Raw genomic sequence first — 17018 nt, 5'->3', positions numbered from 1 at the left:
CTGTGTTCATAACTATAGGAACAATCCGAGTATTGGACATGTACGCAAGGAAAAGGAAAATTCCTTTGTCATGGTCCATGAATTTGGGCCCAACTATCATTACTAGTGGAATTCATAAGAATGAAATTACTTGTAAACTCAATTTTTAAAGTTATTTTGATCCAGATCTGCATACAGCCATTAGATACTTGGAGAGTTAAGGACAAAAAAATCATTTAAATTTGTGAAGTGACCACATTATATTCTACCCTTGGCACTTTTTTTTTTTTTTTTTGAGAGACAGCATGAGCAGAGGAGATGGGCAGAGAGAGAGAATCTTAAGTTCCATACTCAGTGCAGAGCCTGATGCGGGGCTCAATCCCATGACCCTGGGATCATGACCTGGGCCAAAATCAGGAGTCAGATGCTAAACTGACTGAGCCACCCAGGAGCACCTGCCCATTATTTAAAATTCTCAACCCAAGAAACACGTCATCCAGTTGAAATGTCTGCTGAATTGACTTTATCACAAAATGTTGTCATTCATAGATCTATTTTACAGAAAGATCGGGACGATTGGTATCAGTTTGTGTGGTTTATAAAACCATCATAGTCCTAGCTTCTCAGAGGTACCTGGTGTTTATAAGGGTTGAATGTATGCTGATTTGGGAAAGAAATTAATACATAATTTGAATTCAGAGTACAAGCTTTAAAAAAAAAATATGATCTAGCCTGGAGAAACATTTCTGAAATACCTCTGGGGAATAAATTTCTTTTATTAATCCAATCAGGCATTGATGTCATTCTTCCAATTTAATTACGTTTATCTGCCAATGGGAGACTGCTTCTAATGCGTGTAATTTCAGTGGGTACAAATGGTGATGGCAAATAATGGTCCTCAGGGAGATAATTGCTGTTATAATTATTTACCCATGCAAGTTAGTCCTGTTAGAAATTTCAACCTCGGTTGGATACCTGGCAATACAAGGGAACAGATTTCCTATGTACTAAAAATGGAGGAAGAACCCTTAATTTTCTTAGACATTTTCTGGGTACTAGGCATAGTACTAAGTGCCTTATATACATTATTCCACAGACTTCTCATGGTATTCCTACAAAGTGGACATGATTACCTTCACCTTATTAACAAGAAAACTGTAGCTGCATAGATGGCAAGTAGAGAAACCAAGATTCAAACTGAGATCAACAGGACAGAAATGAAAGGTTTATTGCACAGAGCGTTTACAAGGCTGAGATAAGGAGGCGGCATTTGTAAAGAATTTAGCCTAGTGCTTGGTGTGTTGTTATGGTTATCCTCGTGTCTGTTCGTAGAGATTTTACCTCTGCAACTACTTCCTGCCTCTTTCCAGAAACCCATTCTAATGGACAGAGTGAAGCATCACACCTGAAGCCTAAGTGAGAACATTTTCCTTTGAGGCCTTTGCACACCCCACCTCCTTGAGAATGCTTCATCTGGCTGCTCTGATCCTTAGGGATTCTGTCCTCTCTGAATTCCCATCATGGCGTCTCTTTCTCAACACCAGTGCCTCAATGTATACTTGTGTCATAAAGGTCCTCCTACTATACGGAGGCTTGTTTTTCCTCCATCTAAATTGCGAATTTATTGAGTACAGTGCTTCCTTGGACCTCGCCACAGGGCCTCCTAGGGCACAGGGCTCCACACCGGGCCCTGGATCAATACTCTTTCATTAAGTGTGAAATCTACAAATAATTAACTACCTGAAGGCTAGAAAGTGCTGAGCGCTTAGAGAAAGATGGATGTTCATTATGAAAAATTGGAGGTTTCTCTGGAGGGACTGTCATCTATCATCAGGGCCACCTGGTAGCTGGCCTTCCTCTCTTGATAATGGTAGCATAAGGTGGTGGTGGGGGCAGGTCAGGGGAAACGTTGGGGGGTTTTCCCTCTTAAGAAAAGCTGTCCCTGCTATCTCCTCTCCTTCCCCATATCTTGTCTGTGCCCCTGCCATCACACACACAGGGCTGAACAGGGGGTGAGGGGACACCGTTTAGGGGGACAAGTGATGTTTATGAAGAAAGGCATTGACTGGTTTTCTGCCTCAAAATTGAGGGAACGGGATCACCAAAGTCCAGGATTGTATTAAGGGGGGGAGGCTAACATCTTGTACACTGGGTGCACTATCAGAGACAGCTGGGGAGATGGAGATAATGGCTTGGCTCCTACCTAACACCCAGAACCCAGGCTAGGAGGAAAGGTGAGGCTGGAGGTATAGCAGGTTTCCCAGGGACTAACCCAGTGTAGGGCAAACGGGTGCTTTCTGCAAGGGAACGAAGCCCATGGGTGGCAAGTGAAAGTCTGCCTGAAATTAGAGCTGCTTCTCCAAATGGAGCTCCAGAGCTCAGGGGAGCTTCTTGGAAGCAATCCTTCTTTCACTTGGCTTACTCTGGGGCATGCTGCTTCTACACCAGCACTTCATAGAAGGGGCTCCATCAGCAAGGTTAGCCATGGGCTGGAGTCCATAGTCCAGGAAGCAAACTGGGCTTCTCTCTTTACTTCCACACCTTGGTCTGGAGGTGGGTTTGGGCAGGGAAGAGGAAGATGGAGCGAGACATCACACCAAACTCCCTTCCCTCCATGCCCCCAGAGCTACAGGTCCCTAGGCCTGTTCTTATTGGGGAAGGCTTGAACAGCATGTGTGCCTGGAGTTCTTAAGTATAGCAAAGCTGCTTTAAAAACAAAACAAAACAAAAACCTGAAGTACAGTTCACATCCAATGTTACATTAGTTTCAGGTGTACAACATAGTGATTCCATAAAGATGTCTTATGCTGTGCTCACCACAAGTGTAGCTACCCTCTGTCACCATAGAACACTATTACAGTATCATTGACTATACTCTATACCTTGTAACTCTCATCTCGGTGACCTATTCTTTCCATAACTGGAAGCTTGGCCTTCCCACTTCATCTTTTTTGCCCATCCCCTCTGGAAACCTCCAGTTGTCTGTATTTATGGGTCTGTTTCTGCTTTGTTTTGGTCTATTTGTTTTATTTTTTTAGATTCTGCATATAAGTGAAATCGTATGGTATTTGTCTTTCTCTGACTTATTTCACTTAGAATAATACCTTCTAGTTTCATCCATGTTGTTGCAAATGACAAGATCTCATTCTTTTTATGGTCAAGTAATATTCCACCACACACACGCACACACACACACACACACACACACACACACACCATATCTTTATCTATTCTTCTATCAATGGACACTTAGATTACTTTCATGTTTTGGCTATCGTAATTGCTGCAATACACACAGGGGTACATATATCTTTTCAAATTTGTGTTTTTGAGTTTTTTTTGGGGGGGGAGTAAGTACCCAGTAGTCAGTGGAATTACTGGATTGTACAGTATTTCTATTTTCAATTTTTTGAGGAAGCCCCATACTGTTTTTCACAGTGGTTGTAACAATTTACATTCCCCAAAATAGTGCGTGGGTGTTCCTTTTTCTCCACGTCCTCACTTGATGCCAATACTTGCTATTTCTTATCTTTTTAATACTAACCATTATGACAGGTGTGAGGTGATATCACATTGTGGTTTTGATTTGCATTTCCTTGATTGTTGTTGAGCATTTTTTTTCATGTGTCTGCTGGCCATCTGTATGTCCTATTGGGGAAATGTGTATTCAAGTCCTCTGCCCTTTTTTAATTGGATTATTATTATTATTTATTATTTTGGTGTGAAATTGTATGAGATTTTTATAATTTTGGATATTAACCTTTCATTGGATACATCCTTTGCAAATATCTTCTCCCGTTCAGTTGCCTTTTCATTTTGTTGATGGTTTCCTTTTCTATGCAGAAGCTTTTTATTTTGGTGTAGACCCAACAGTTTATTTTCCTTTTGTTTCCCTTGCCTGAGGAGACAGATCTAGAAGTGATGCTGTTTTAATAACTAAAAATGACTCAAAAATTAAGGAATTGACTGAGAGGTCATTAAGGGACCAGCTACCCAGTGGAGAGGAGGGTTTCCAAAAAACAAAGTAGTAGAAAATATTGGTAAATAGAAGCTGGTTTGTATTTATGTGGCCAAGGATGAGGCCTCTCAATGAAACTCAATACTTCTTGAATCCCATGGGGACTGATTCTAGGCTGTACATTCATGGACTTCTGATGACTCTGCCAAGCAGGCTGAAGCCTTCCCATCTTTGAGCTACATAAAGACAGGGTCAGAGTGGTGACATGACTTGGAGCCTGGCAAGGCTAGTGAACAGTGGACCTGACATGCAAACTTGCTAGCTACTCTTACATAAAGCCATCCTGTTCCCCTACTGCTCCCAGCTATGGGGAGCCTACTATTTCAGTTTGAAATATAGAAAGCATGGAGGCACCACTCACCATCTTCCCCAGGGCTCAGGTTCCCAGGGAGCATAGGATGCCATAAAGTAGAGGGTGGGACCTAGTCAGAGTGAGGACCACGAAGTATTTGTTACTCCTGTTGTCACCCCAGCATGGGTCTGAGTCCTGTAGCTCAGCTCCTCAGTAGCTGCCTCTGATATTTGGGGGGATTGATCTGCTGATACCACCTGAAGAAATGGTTGACAATACTGTGCTTCTTCAAGTGTCACATTCACAGGGAGAGTTGACATTTAAATAAAGTCTTATCTCCAATGTCCTGTTCAAGATAGATATGTCTCCTTTACTCACATGGCATTGTAATGTCTAATCATTTGCAAAAACTTAAAGATATAGACCATGATTATTTTAGCAAAAACTGAAGTAATGGCCATTTTCTTTGGGCGCCTTTTTTTTTTCTAACTTTATATTAAGCACTAATTTTACCGTGAAAATATAGTTGGCTCAATATATAATTCCTTGAAGAAATGCAAGGCTAGGCCTGGGGGTGAGTTAAGAATCTGGAGAAAGAAAGGATCCCATTGCTACATTGGGCATAAAGCCTGAGGACAGAGGCTTTCCACTTTCATTGCATTGGGAAGACATTTCAAATGCCCCTGTGGGTTGTGGCAAAGGTCTCAGTGACAGGTGATGGAGAGGAACATCATAGACAAATGTCTCCTTTGCAAAGGAGGCCACTGACTTCTGTCATGGCAAGTTTGAGTCCCATGGGCTGTTTCGTATTTTGCAGGTGAAACAACTCATGCATTTGTCACTCTGCCTTTGTGCTCTTTCTTTATCCACCTCCCCCCGCCCCCCCACACTTAATACCCTTATGAGGAACAGAGAGGTAGGATTGCCCATTGAAACACTCTTGAAGATCTGAAAAGCCTTCCTTTGGGGATCCAATAAATGCAAGTTTGTGCATTTCATACCTGGGAACACTGAAACTCAGGAAACTTAGACTTTTTTTAAAAAATTGTTTTTATTTTTTAATAAAGTTTATTTTGAGAGAGTGCAAGCGAGCAGGGGTTGGGGCAGAGAGAGAGGGAGAGAGAGAATCCCAAGCAGGCTCCATGGTGTCAGTGCAGAGCCTGATGCGGGGCTCCAAGCTTATACTTTTAAAAGTACGTTCTCGAAAGCAAAAGTTAGTTTCTGCCCTATGTGTTAACTATAGACATTTCTCTGCAGAGTTATGGAAATAGTTCCATAGCAGTAGTTCCTGAAGTAGGAAAGCCTAAAAAAGAAAACAAAGAAAAAAAGATGACAGGTTCTTTGCAAAGTGGGTGTACTAGTAGTTTTGAATCCATATTTGAGGGCATAGAAACATCTTGTTTTTATTTTGATTGAGCCAAATGCTTGGATGCCTAACCAGCCCTTTCACAAAGACTGAGAAAAGGGTAAAGTTGGATTTTCAAATGTGGATCAAGATGGATGACAGGTATTTGTGGTTCAAAGCCCCTTTTGGCCATGGTGGCTGAGAGGACATTGCTGACAGCTGGATGTGAGTTGAAGCTGCCCATTCTCCCTGAGTTGGCTGAGCAACCTGTATGACCAGATGTCTTATGGACCTGTTCAAGTATTGAAGGATGAGTCTCTTGACTCCAAATCAGAAATAAGAGATCTTTGCGAAGTTAAGATAAAATGGATGGAGAGTAAGCTTTCCATAAATTGACCACATTTATGGGAAGAAAGGCATCAAGAGAAAAGAAATTGGGGCATAGATGAAACACAAATGTGAAATTTTGGACTGAGAGCAGGAATACCATAAGCAATAGACCTTCCTTTCTTCCTTCTGCCTCCTGCTGAATTTCCAGTGTAAATGAAGCCCCGTTCCCGGGAGGAACCACTGATGCATTTTTGAGCTGCTTCAGCATCTTTCCTCGTCAGGAAGGAGAATGTTAAAATGGCATTTTCTTGGGATCTTTATGCTGGAGAGAATAAATCATGTTGCTTTGCAAACCATAAACAATCACATAAATAGCAGGGCTAAGCTAAAAAAGAGTCCTCAAGGTACCAGTGTGCTGGGTAATCAGGCCTTAGAGAAGGTAACCCGCTCAAGCATACTCGCTTGTGACGCCACCGACTCCTGAGTGAAAAGACAGCATAGGGCTGAGGTGAGTGCAATCTTCCAGGAACATTAGCTTGACAAGCTTTGATTTCAAGTGAGCTCAACTTCAAAGAATGAGGCTGTCACAGGCAAGATCCAGGCTGGAAGGGGATATGAAAAAAGTTACCAGGGCTGGCCCAATAGGAATGGGGCCAGCCTACATTTTTCACCCAGAAGACAAAATGCAAGCACCAGCTTCTGGAGCTCCAGTCTGGCTGGCAATGTAACGAATGTAAAAGGCACATCAGTGGCTGGCATCACCTGACCAACCTGTCCACATGTGGCAGGAGTCCAGCCAGTGGACTAAGGTTGTGGAGGAGAAAATAGCCAATTACAAAGAATCCTGGCAAGGACTGGGAAGACAACTGGGGCCCCATCCAGGGGGTGAGGCTGATAGGAGGGTGTGTGGCCCTAGAGGAGGGAAGGCAAATACTGCTGTTGTCTCTGAGGAGAGGGACTGAAGTCAAAGCCTCACAGGCTGACGCGTCTGAGGCTGTTCATTCTCTCGCTTGTACATTGAGCCTCCACCAAATACCAGTGGGTTTATCCTGAGAGGAAGCCATTCCCTCCCAGTTGTCCCAGCAGGAGAATCAGAAAGGAAAGCCAGACAGCCACAGCACAGGCCCATAAAACGTAGGAGTAGGAGCTATATCAGCGCCATGAAGCATCTTGTTCCAAACAGAGGTTGGGGTGGCCATGAATAATGACCGTTTACCAAGTGACCATTCTGTGCTAGAGCTTCGTGCCTTCGCACGTGACCTCATTTAAATCTTCTCTCAACCGTATAAAGCAGATGTCAACATTCCAATATAAAAGTGATAAAATAGGCTCAGAGGAGTCAGCTCACTTGGTCAACGCCACGCCAGTTACCAAGTGCTGGGGTAAGGATTCGAAGCCAGGACTGTTATGGCTCCAAAGCTCATGCTCTTTTGAACTCAAAGCCCACAAATACAGAACATACACAGCCAGAAACACTCTCCAAAAGAACCGCTGCAAGATCATTCTACCCCAAAAACACAAGAGAAAAAAAGAGACTAGAGATTACAGCATGAGACAGAGAAAGAATTAAAATAGTGCTTTTAATATAATTTTCAGCAAATGTACAGTGTGTACTTTACATCACGTATTCTAAACTGCTCATCTGGAAAATATAAGCTGCAAAAATACAGAATACCACACTCAAAATCTATTGAGTATGTGCTTTTTTTCCCCTCCCTTCTGTGAAACAGGGTCATTTTTGCCACCCCCTCATTGCAATCCAGCCTTGGCTGGTTTTTCGGAAGAGCTGCTGGAGCCCTCCGTCAGAGAAGCATCCTGAAGAAGGGGGGGAGGGGGTTCTAAAGCGTGTCAGCAGGACGTCCCCACAGGAGCCAAGGGAGGGATGGGCCAAAGGGAATTTGCACACTTAGTCAACATTACTCTTTGGCGGCCTGGGAAAAATGCCCTACTCCAAGGGTTTAGAGGACTCCTGACCACAGCCACCTCCTTAGTCCTCATCACAGGCCTATACTTGGGGCCTTAAAGGACCACATACTGGCCAGATAATCCACACAGGGACCCTTGGGCTCTCGGGCAGGGCAGAGCACGCTAAGTCAGGCCTGCGAGGTCTGTGGATAATGGCGGGCTGTTCTCTGGAGGAGGAGGAGGAGGGCCAGGCCCTCAGCTTCTCACAAAGGAGTCTTCTGAAGGTGAATGTGACTCAGGGCAGGTTTTCTCAGTCTCAATGTCTTGGTACTCTGTGCCTAAAAGGGGAGGAGGGAAGAAGAGCCAAGAGGAAAAAGAGATCGGTCTTTTCTGGTTTTCCTATATATATATATATATTTTAAAGGCTTATATAATAGCATCAGGGCTTTCCAGTGGAATGGACAAGAGAAGTCATGCAATGAAATACTGGGTTTTACTCCATGTAACCCCAAGCGGCCGGATTCCAAGCCCAGAGGCCTTTGTGAAGGCCAAATCTTTCTAAGAGGCGTATTTATCTATGTATCTATCCCAACACTCAACTGGCTGTTTCTTCTATGGGAACGAATAAGATGTATCCCAGTCATTAACTTGTCCTCATCTCCTATAAATCACCAGTGACAAGCCTTGTGTTCTGGGACTCCAAATGTCGTCTCAATCTTCTGCTGAAGATGTGGCTGAGCGCCAGAGAATACCTCTAGCGTCATAATGTCATGCTTTGTCCTCCAGCATCCCGGACGTTCTGTTTTCTTTTCAGCCACAGGATTCACCGCACGCTGAGTCACACGGTCTCCTCACTGGAGCAGAGTTTTTAAGCCTATGCCACACTTCCAAAATAGATGCTGTGGCTTCACTTAAAAGGCATTAAAAACCCAGCTAGTCCCTGCGATGATTTATAAGCTGGGCAGGTCTCATTGAGCAGAGCACACACCTTTGCTGTTCAATGATAAGCACAGTGGGACCATACAAATCCCTGCTCATTTACTTGTCCTCTTTAAGACTCCGACCCGGTGTTACAAAAAGGTGACGGCGTGGAAATGTCACTCTTGTCCTCAGGGTTTTGCAGCTGAGAGCTGGCTTATGGAAGGCAGCTCATGTGTTCGGGGGCAGTTGGGAGCATGATTCCTCAGTGTTCGAGAGGGTCAAGTGGCCTTGGGGTTTTGCTGGAAGCCTGGGGGCCAGAAAGTTGGGGAGGGTGGTATAAAAGCGAGAGAGCTGGGTTCTTGTGCCCAGAACGAATAAGGTAGAGGATGGTGAGTGGCAGGGACACTTCCCCCGATGTGGCTAAGGTAGAAGAAGGAAGGAGGGGTGTGTTTAAAGATCTCTAATGTTTAATTATTAAAGTAAAATAGTTTTTTTTTTTCCTTTTCATTTTAGATCCCCGTGCCCATCAGCAAAATTTTGCAGAGGTTCTCACCTCCAGCTCTTGGCTCATTTTCTCTATGAAGTCTAGATTTCTGTGGGATTTCCTCCCCCCGAGATGTCCTGCTGGCCTTGTTGAAGCTTTCTAAGAAGCAGGTCTGTATATTCACTTTGGTGGCTACATGGTGGTATAGTGGAAAGAGCACAGGTTCTGGAGTCAGACAGACCTGGCACTGGCTCCTGGTGGCTTTTCTAACTCCCTGTGTGACTTTAAGAGGCTTGGGTTTACGGAACCTTAGTTTCCTGACCTGTAAAAGTGGAAAAAATGATACTCACCTTTACCCGGTGTAAAGCTGCTGGGTGCATTACCTGGGACCATGCCTTCTGGCATGTGGCATGTGGGTAGCAGGCTCTTACATGTGAGCTCTCCAGCCCCTTCTTCCTTTAAGGTGCTGGACCAATCTATACGTTAGCTGGGTTCCTTTTGTAGTGCAACTTCCTACATTGCACATTTCTGAGTCATCTTATGGCCTTAGATTATAAAGCCAAACAGTTTGACAAACATATCACCAAGAGAGCTCTCTTCTATCAAGTTAGCATGAATTTAAGAAAAAAACATTATTTTGGGGGACTAAATGGGATGGCAAGATCTCAACCTACAGGAATGTTAAACCTCCAGAAAATTTACTATTCCATTTGCTCATAGCAGAAGGAGACAATCTCTTTGCCTTATGGAAAAATATTCAGAACTTATGCTAATCACCAACCACTGATTGCTGGCCTGAGTCATTAATGCAAAAATAGAAATGTCTAGAAACTCTCTTTCTAAAAGCTTAATATCTGATAATAGAGCAAGACCTATTCAACCAGTGACCAGTGTTGGTGTGTCTGAGGGCCCTGGGGCAGAGCCAAACTCCTGAGGTAGATGCTACGCACCATGGCGGTGCCTGGTGGGAAGGGTGTCTGGAGTCTCCCCATTGCAGCCGATGACCAGCACTGAGGAATGCCTCCCTGGCATCTCAGAATGCATCAGAGCAAAGGAATCTCCTGTTTCCTCTTACCTGTCTGCTTCTCGTATACCACCCCATAGAAATTGATCACTGGGCTCTGTGGTCAAGACCAGGAACAACACAGGAAGGACGGAAGTCCTTGGAAGACACCTGTCGTGGTATGCTGGTTGTTACATGAGGGGGCACGTGAGAGTGTATAGAACCCACAGTCTCCCTGAGCCAGAATCTTCCTGCTGAGGCAGTCCCTACGGGAGCGGGGGGTGGGGTGGGGGCTCACATCTTGCCCAGTACATGCAGGGGATGCCCGTAAAGCCAATGATCATGGGCTTTGGATTCACAGACCTGGGTTCACATCTTAGCTCTGCTTTGTGGCCTTGAGCCAATCCTGGAAGCCTTCCCTACCTCGTTTCCCCCTCCTGTAAACTGATGTTAGAAACAGTTCCTGCCTCACAGGGCTCTTGCTGAGATTAAGTGAGCTATTATGTGTAATAAGCTGGTTCACGGTAAGTGCTTGGTAAATGTTAGCTATTATTAGTTATTATTAGTGCTTACCAATTATTCCACCTGGCGTATCTATTAGCTCCATGGTGCCAGTGTTTTGTGTTGGTGGACAGGGATTTGAAATACTATTTGGATTTACTCTTTTTTCATCCATTCCTACATTTCCTCCTCCCATCCCTATTTTATCGCTTAAGACAAAAAGGACAATTATTGTGGTCGAACTATGCAGATCAGATCCTGTAGGTCCAATTCCAGTCCACAGAGAGCAAGATGATGTTGCCTTCATTTGCAAACCCTGACAGTGATGGGGTACTCACCTCATTCCTGGAAAATGGGCTACCTGCATGAATTCCTGTGGTAACATCAGGGCTGATGGGCACCTGGCTACAGGACCCTTCCAACACATAACTTGGCATCTGCCACGGCAGCCTTGGCTGTTAGAGTCCCCTACCCCCCAACCCTGCTGTGTGACTTCGGACCTCTGCATATGACTGCCCTTGGCCACTGCCTGTCTTTGTAAATAAAGCTTTATTGGAACACAGCCTACACAGTTGTTTACACTTGAGCGGCTTTCATGCTGTAACAGAGTTCAGTGGTCTGAACCATATGCCCTCAAAACCTAAAATGCTTGTCACCTGGCCCTTTACAGAAAGTTTGTCAACTTGTTCTGGTGGCCCTCTCTGTAGAGGCGACCTTCTCCCCCAGCTCTCTGGCAGCCACCCACTGCTCTTTAGTTCTTGGTTCTGGACCATGCCTCTGTCTCTCAAACCTTCCTGATTCTCGATGCCAAACTTACCACCACCATTTATCAGCCCTCCTTGGGCCCAGTCAGAGCTGGGCTCTTCACATAATCATTCTATTGCTTTTGTTTATGTTCAGGTCTGTCTGGCTCACTGAACTGTGAGCTCTTGGGAGGATGGAACCATGTCTTTTTGTCTTCATATCTGGCCCATGGCCTGGCATATTGTCAAAATCTTAATAAAGGAATGAGTGAATAAATACATCTTTAGAAGATATCAAGTTCATGCAATACATCCCCTAATGGCGACAACCGTGCAAAGGAAAACTGAGCTACCATGTGGATGGTCTCTGAGAGGTAGTAGTTCTGTCTCTGTCTCCAGAGCAGTCGCGGCTGGCTGAGGTACAGGACAATCTTTGCTTTTCTGAATTTGCCATTTTGGTCTTTGTAACCCCTTCCTGCCACAATGACCAAGCACTCTGAGGTCACCTACAAACGTGAGAAACGGGAGGTGTGGGTGGGTGGCCGTGTGTGCAGATAGTGTAGATTCCACATGTAACCCGGGGCAACAGGCCCCCTGAGACACATCTGAACAAGAATATCTTCTTGCACATTCTACCAGTTAGAGATCCTTCTGTCTTGCCGAATTATTCATGAGCAACCATAATCCCCCACGGGGGCTGGGTCTGAAAGCTATCATCAGGGACAGCTGTTCAAAGAGGTTAGGTCCTTGTACCTTCAGAACTCAAGAACTTGGACTGAGTTAGCAGTGATGGGACAATGAACAAGAGAAAGCTCGGAGGGTAAGGACTATGTTTATGTTCCAAACTAACTTTCCAGGCTGGACTTCATTTCACCAGCACCTTCTCTTGGACAATGTGGCACCTCTTAAGTATTTGCCCTGGATTCTAACCTACAGGGAAACAACACACCATGGTTGAGAGCAGGCTGAGGAGAGGGCTCAGCAATCAAGCCCCTACTGCATGTCTGGAATTTTCTCCTGAGCGATCACAATGGTCAGATAAGACCACCACAAGACAGCACATATTCTCTGCTGGTCTGAAAAACAGCTTGTGTGGCTTTCTCCCTTCATTCAAAACAAACCCAACCAAATACACAAACAACACTCGAGCGGAATGTCACCAAATGGTACAAGTTTATCCTGTCCTTCTCCCTCTGATCAGCCTGCTGATTTCTACACATTGACCTGCATTGCTGAACGCTGCTGAGGAGTGCTTATGGTTCAGGTCTGGTAGGCCTGACTGGGTGGAGAAGACACCACACTTAGAAGGACCTGAACAGCATACAGCAAGGAAACCAGCTTGCAGGTTCATCGAAGCCAACAATGACTTTTCCTCAGAGGGTTTCTCAGTGAGTGTGCGTGTGTATTTCACTTTTCCCCCCATTTTATATGCTCCTCAATGAATGGCCTGCTCCAGAAGGGTGGTCGTGGTGGTGGTGGTTGTGGTGGGGGTGATGATGGTTAGCAACCATGGCTGAATCCTCTTACTGAGAAGGTTCCTCGGGAGTGGACTGGGGATCATCCCGGGGACCGGCTGGTTGCCCCTGTATGCAACGTTTCTGCGGGTCACCTCAGAGGGCCTCTCGGGCTCCTTCATTCGCTGTGGGGACAGCCTGCGGGCTGTGGCCTTCTGGAGTGGCAGCTTTCCAAGGGGAAGGGATGGGAAAATCTTGCCATGCCTGAGGGGAAGTTCTAGGTCACAACTGGAGACAGGGAAGTGGAATCAGGGATTTAAATGTATAGACACCACTTTAAAATGTACAGGCCTAACTTTAAAAAATCATCACTAGAGGAAGCTATTCTACTGTAAAGTGGTGAGAAAAGAGTGATTTTTATGGAGCAGCACACTCCTTCCTACTTGGAAGACATTAACAAGTCTGTCAAAGGATTCCTTAGAAGCTCTTGGCTTCCCCTTATTATTTTGCCTGCTAAGCGCTACTAGCAAACTCCTTAGGGGGGACCGTGAGTGGAAGCCTCTCTTGCTCCTTCATTAGCTGTGAGGAAAGCCCACATGCTGTGGCCTTCTGGAGTGGCAGCATCCCCAGGGTGCCTTGGCGCTTCACAGCCTTCCTCGGCGGAGGCGTGGAGGGGGCCAGGCCGCTGGTCTTCCTGTCAGCACACACCGAAACCCCATCCCCCAGAGGGAAATCCACTTTTACAAAGGGTGTTTACTTCACACGCAGGCATAATATTGGTCAAAAAACTTAGCCTATATACGTAGGAGTTACACAAGTCTGTCAAAAGTCGCAGCAAAGAGAGGCTTTTTCATCCATCTCTGGGCACGTTTGACCAAGATGGCGGAGGAGTTTGTAGCAGGAGAGAGAGAGAGAAGCTTAGCATTAACCTTCTAGGTTTATTCTTTCCCTTAAGTTTTTGTTTTCTGTTAGTCCAGTGGAGCTCTTAGCAGGGAATCTTTTCATTCAGTCAAAACCAAACAAATAACCGAGGAGCTCGATCTAACACTGTATGTACAATGATTCTTTGCAGCACAAAAGGAAACACTAAAACCAGACTACGTTTTCTGTTCTGTAGTAGGAGAGAAATTAAAACCCTAAAAGGTAACACAACGCACTTTAGAGCCATCTCGCAATAGACGGCTTTCCGTTCATACCTACTTGTTGACAAAATTGAGCCCTGGCAGTGTTTTCCTTCCTCATCCTAACATCTCATTCATCCTAAAATCTTAGGGGGAAAAAAAAAATCCAAAAATGCAAAGAGTTTTCAAAAAGCTTTTTTTCTTTAAGCAAATGGCCCTGTGAAAACACCAGGTCATCGGGCCTCGCTGTGTGCGTGCTGAGTTTTGGAGAGCTATGCAGACGGCAGTGACCTGTTAGCAATACATTTCAGAGCAACACTACCCCCAAACCTGTACAGGAAGGTTTCAAAACCTTTGGAGTGACAGAGCATACATATTTTATGAATCGCTTGGAGAACAATCCCTCCTTTTACTAGTTAACACATTGATGACTGTCCCTGTGCTCACTGACAAGGACAGACTAAAAGTAAACGCGTGGGAGTGTTTTGGAAGCATCCTGTCCCAGGCAGCTGATCACAGTGGCCCCGCACCAGGACACCAGCTTCTCTCTGGGTCCTCCTTGCTGGGTGGTGCTTTCTCTGCTTTCGGGCTGTCACTCAAACTGCCCCATTAACGGTGTGTGTTAGAAATGCCCTCTCTTCAGAGCCTCCACTCTTTTCTTTCCTGATTCTTTTGTTATCCTCTGGGTGAACTGCAAATATGCGTCTGAGGTGAAAAGGCAAACAGCCAACCAAACCACCCCTGAGAGCTTCCCCAGGGCCACAAGTGGCCCGGACAAAGGTCACTGAAGAAACACGAAAGGTACGTTAAACGGGCCGTGTGTGTGTGTGTGCGTGTGCACACGCTCTCACATAAGCTCTGTCCCCTTATGGACGTGGCCTTATGAGGCTGAGGCTGCTTGACTGCGAGAGATTTTCCCAAGATTCTCATCCCAAACAATGAGGTTTGCTTGCTAGCTGTTTGAGGTTTGGCCACTTTCGAAACAAAGGCCTCTTTGTTCAAGACTGACCCTGAAAACAGAGACATGTTAATGCATCGGACAAGCGGTAGCTTCCATGACCTTGTGGGTCTGTTCGCCGTCACAGACCGCCCCACAGCTGGGGCCAGGGAACTGCTCTTCCTCTTGCCTAGCCCCAGAAGCACCGCACCCCTGCACACAACCAACATCTAAGTGTCTCCTCCACGGGTTGAAAAGAAGGCCTCTCGAAATGTGAAGCATGAATATAAAAGGGCTTCCCATGACAGCGATCACTGAATCATGGGGAGTAAAGCCAGAAGGCGAATTTGCAATTCATCACATTATCCCCTGTTGTCTCAAATGTGATTCTTTTAAAGGCAAGCTGCCTATACACTCTTTCTCCAAGCATTTTTTTCTTCTTCTTCTTCTTCTAACACACTGTATATCCTTGTTTTTGCAGAATATCCGAATGAGGACCAAATGATAAAACAAAAATTACAATAGATTAATTGCATCCCTTGAATCACATTATATTTTTGGTGCATTAAAAAAAGGAGAAAAGTAAAAGCAACCAGCATAATAAACTCAGCCTAGAGAACTGTGTCAGTGACTTGAAGAGTTAACACAGATTTTAGAAGTGGTTAAAAATAGTATTAGAGGATTATACATACAACAGTTTGAAATTCATATGCATTGCATTTTTTTTTTTTTTAAATGGCAAAATGTTTGGCAAATGTAAGCAAATGACTTGGACTGTGCTGGGTTTCACCGGCTCTGAGCAAAGTCAGTCATAGCCAGGTGAGGCCCGCTGCTTCCTGAGGTCACTCTGTGGGGCTGGGGGGGGGGGGTGCTGTGGGGGGAGGTGGGGTGCTGGCCCCCCCACGCCCGGCTCCCCCTTGGGCCCTCAGTCTTGAACATGGAGCTGGTGAGAGGTGCCAATTACAGACTCCAACACGGATCACCCATTAGCATCGCTGAGAGAACTCTGGGGCCTTGAACCACATGCAGACTGGGTGAGTTGTCTACACAGTGACCCATATTGCAAAAGTTAGAGGAGGGGGGGGCTCCCGCTCCGACTTGCACGCCCCCCCACCCTTGCGTGGAGGGGGCGGGTGGCACGGGGTATGTCACTAGTGTTTATCCTGGCAATGTTGTCAACTTGGGCTTTTTAGTAGACTTTTAAAAAAATGTTTTGTGTGTGTATGTATATCCAGAAACGTCCATCCTCCAAGCTGGGCCACCACTGTTCCCTGAACTTGGCCGTGCCTGTTGCTTGCGGCGATCGGCATCCCGAAGAACCTTCAAAGAGAAGACTCTGGGCCCCAGCAGGTCGTACGTCAGACACACGATCCCGTGCTCTCCTTATTCTGAATCCTGTCTGGCTCTGATTTTGAGAAAAAGGACAAAGGTGGTGGTGTTGTGTACGTGTGGTGTGTGTGTCTCTGTACTGAGTTTTGTGTGTTTTTTTTGAAAATTTTTTTTTTTTTTTTTAGGAAAAAATGACCCTTTGATTACTAATACAGAGTTCAGCCTCCTTAGTCACTATAAAACAGACTCCATGTTTTCACACCACTCATGGTCTTCAAGGTTATAGATAAATTTTGTCCTATGGGTCTGGCTGGCGGGCACAGGGTCCCTCCCCAGATTGTCTAGGGTCAGAGTAGAGGCAAAGAACTCACTGGTGCTCAGCCCGCCCTCGTGGTTTTTGATGTAGCGTTTATAGTTTTTCCTCAGGCACTGCCACGTGGTTGTGTAGAGGACGAAGGCAGAGGACTTCAGCACGATGGCGATGCTGACGTACAGGTATCTGTAGGCCACGTTGTCATACAGGACGCAGGCGCCTTGCTCCCCGCAGAACGTGCTCCAGAACAGGCAGGTGGAGTCGATGCCGGCCCCAAAGATGAGGGGAGGGGGGATGAAGCCTGCGAGAGGGGGAAAGAACACGGCACGCTTACCCTCGGGCT

The 17018-nt window shown here is 45.6% G+C and overlaps 1 protein-coding gene across 4 annotated transcripts in view; it reads right to left on the bottom strand.

Moving 5' to 3' along the window:
• Positions 1–7525: 7525 nt before the first annotated feature.
• SLCO3A1 (solute carrier organic anion transporter family member 3A1) overlaps positions 7526–17018 on the bottom strand; it is a 313852-nt gene continuing 304359 nt past the window's right edge. For 2 of the 4 annotated variants that reach the window (XM_058736683.1, XM_058736686.1), the window contains one exon: positions 15564–16976. In XM_058736683.1, the coding sequence (XP_058592666.1) occupies positions 16597–16976 (380 nt within the window). In that variant the 3' untranslated portion in view covers positions 15564–16596. Of the gene's footprint in view, positions 8208–15563; positions 16977–17018 lie in introns of those variants that run through there. The other 2 variants (XM_058736684.1, XM_058736685.1) reach the window with 2 other exon arrangements.

Source organism: Neofelis nebulosa, chromosome 7, assembly GCF_028018385.1.
Source record: "Neofelis nebulosa isolate mNeoNeb1 chromosome 7, mNeoNeb1.pri, whole genome shotgun sequence".
Lineage (NCBI taxonomy): Eukaryota > Metazoa > Chordata > Mammalia > Carnivora > Felidae > Neofelis > Neofelis nebulosa.
The sequence above is the reverse complement of the archived record's forward strand: the minus strand, read 5'-3'. Positions and strand labels throughout refer to the sequence as shown.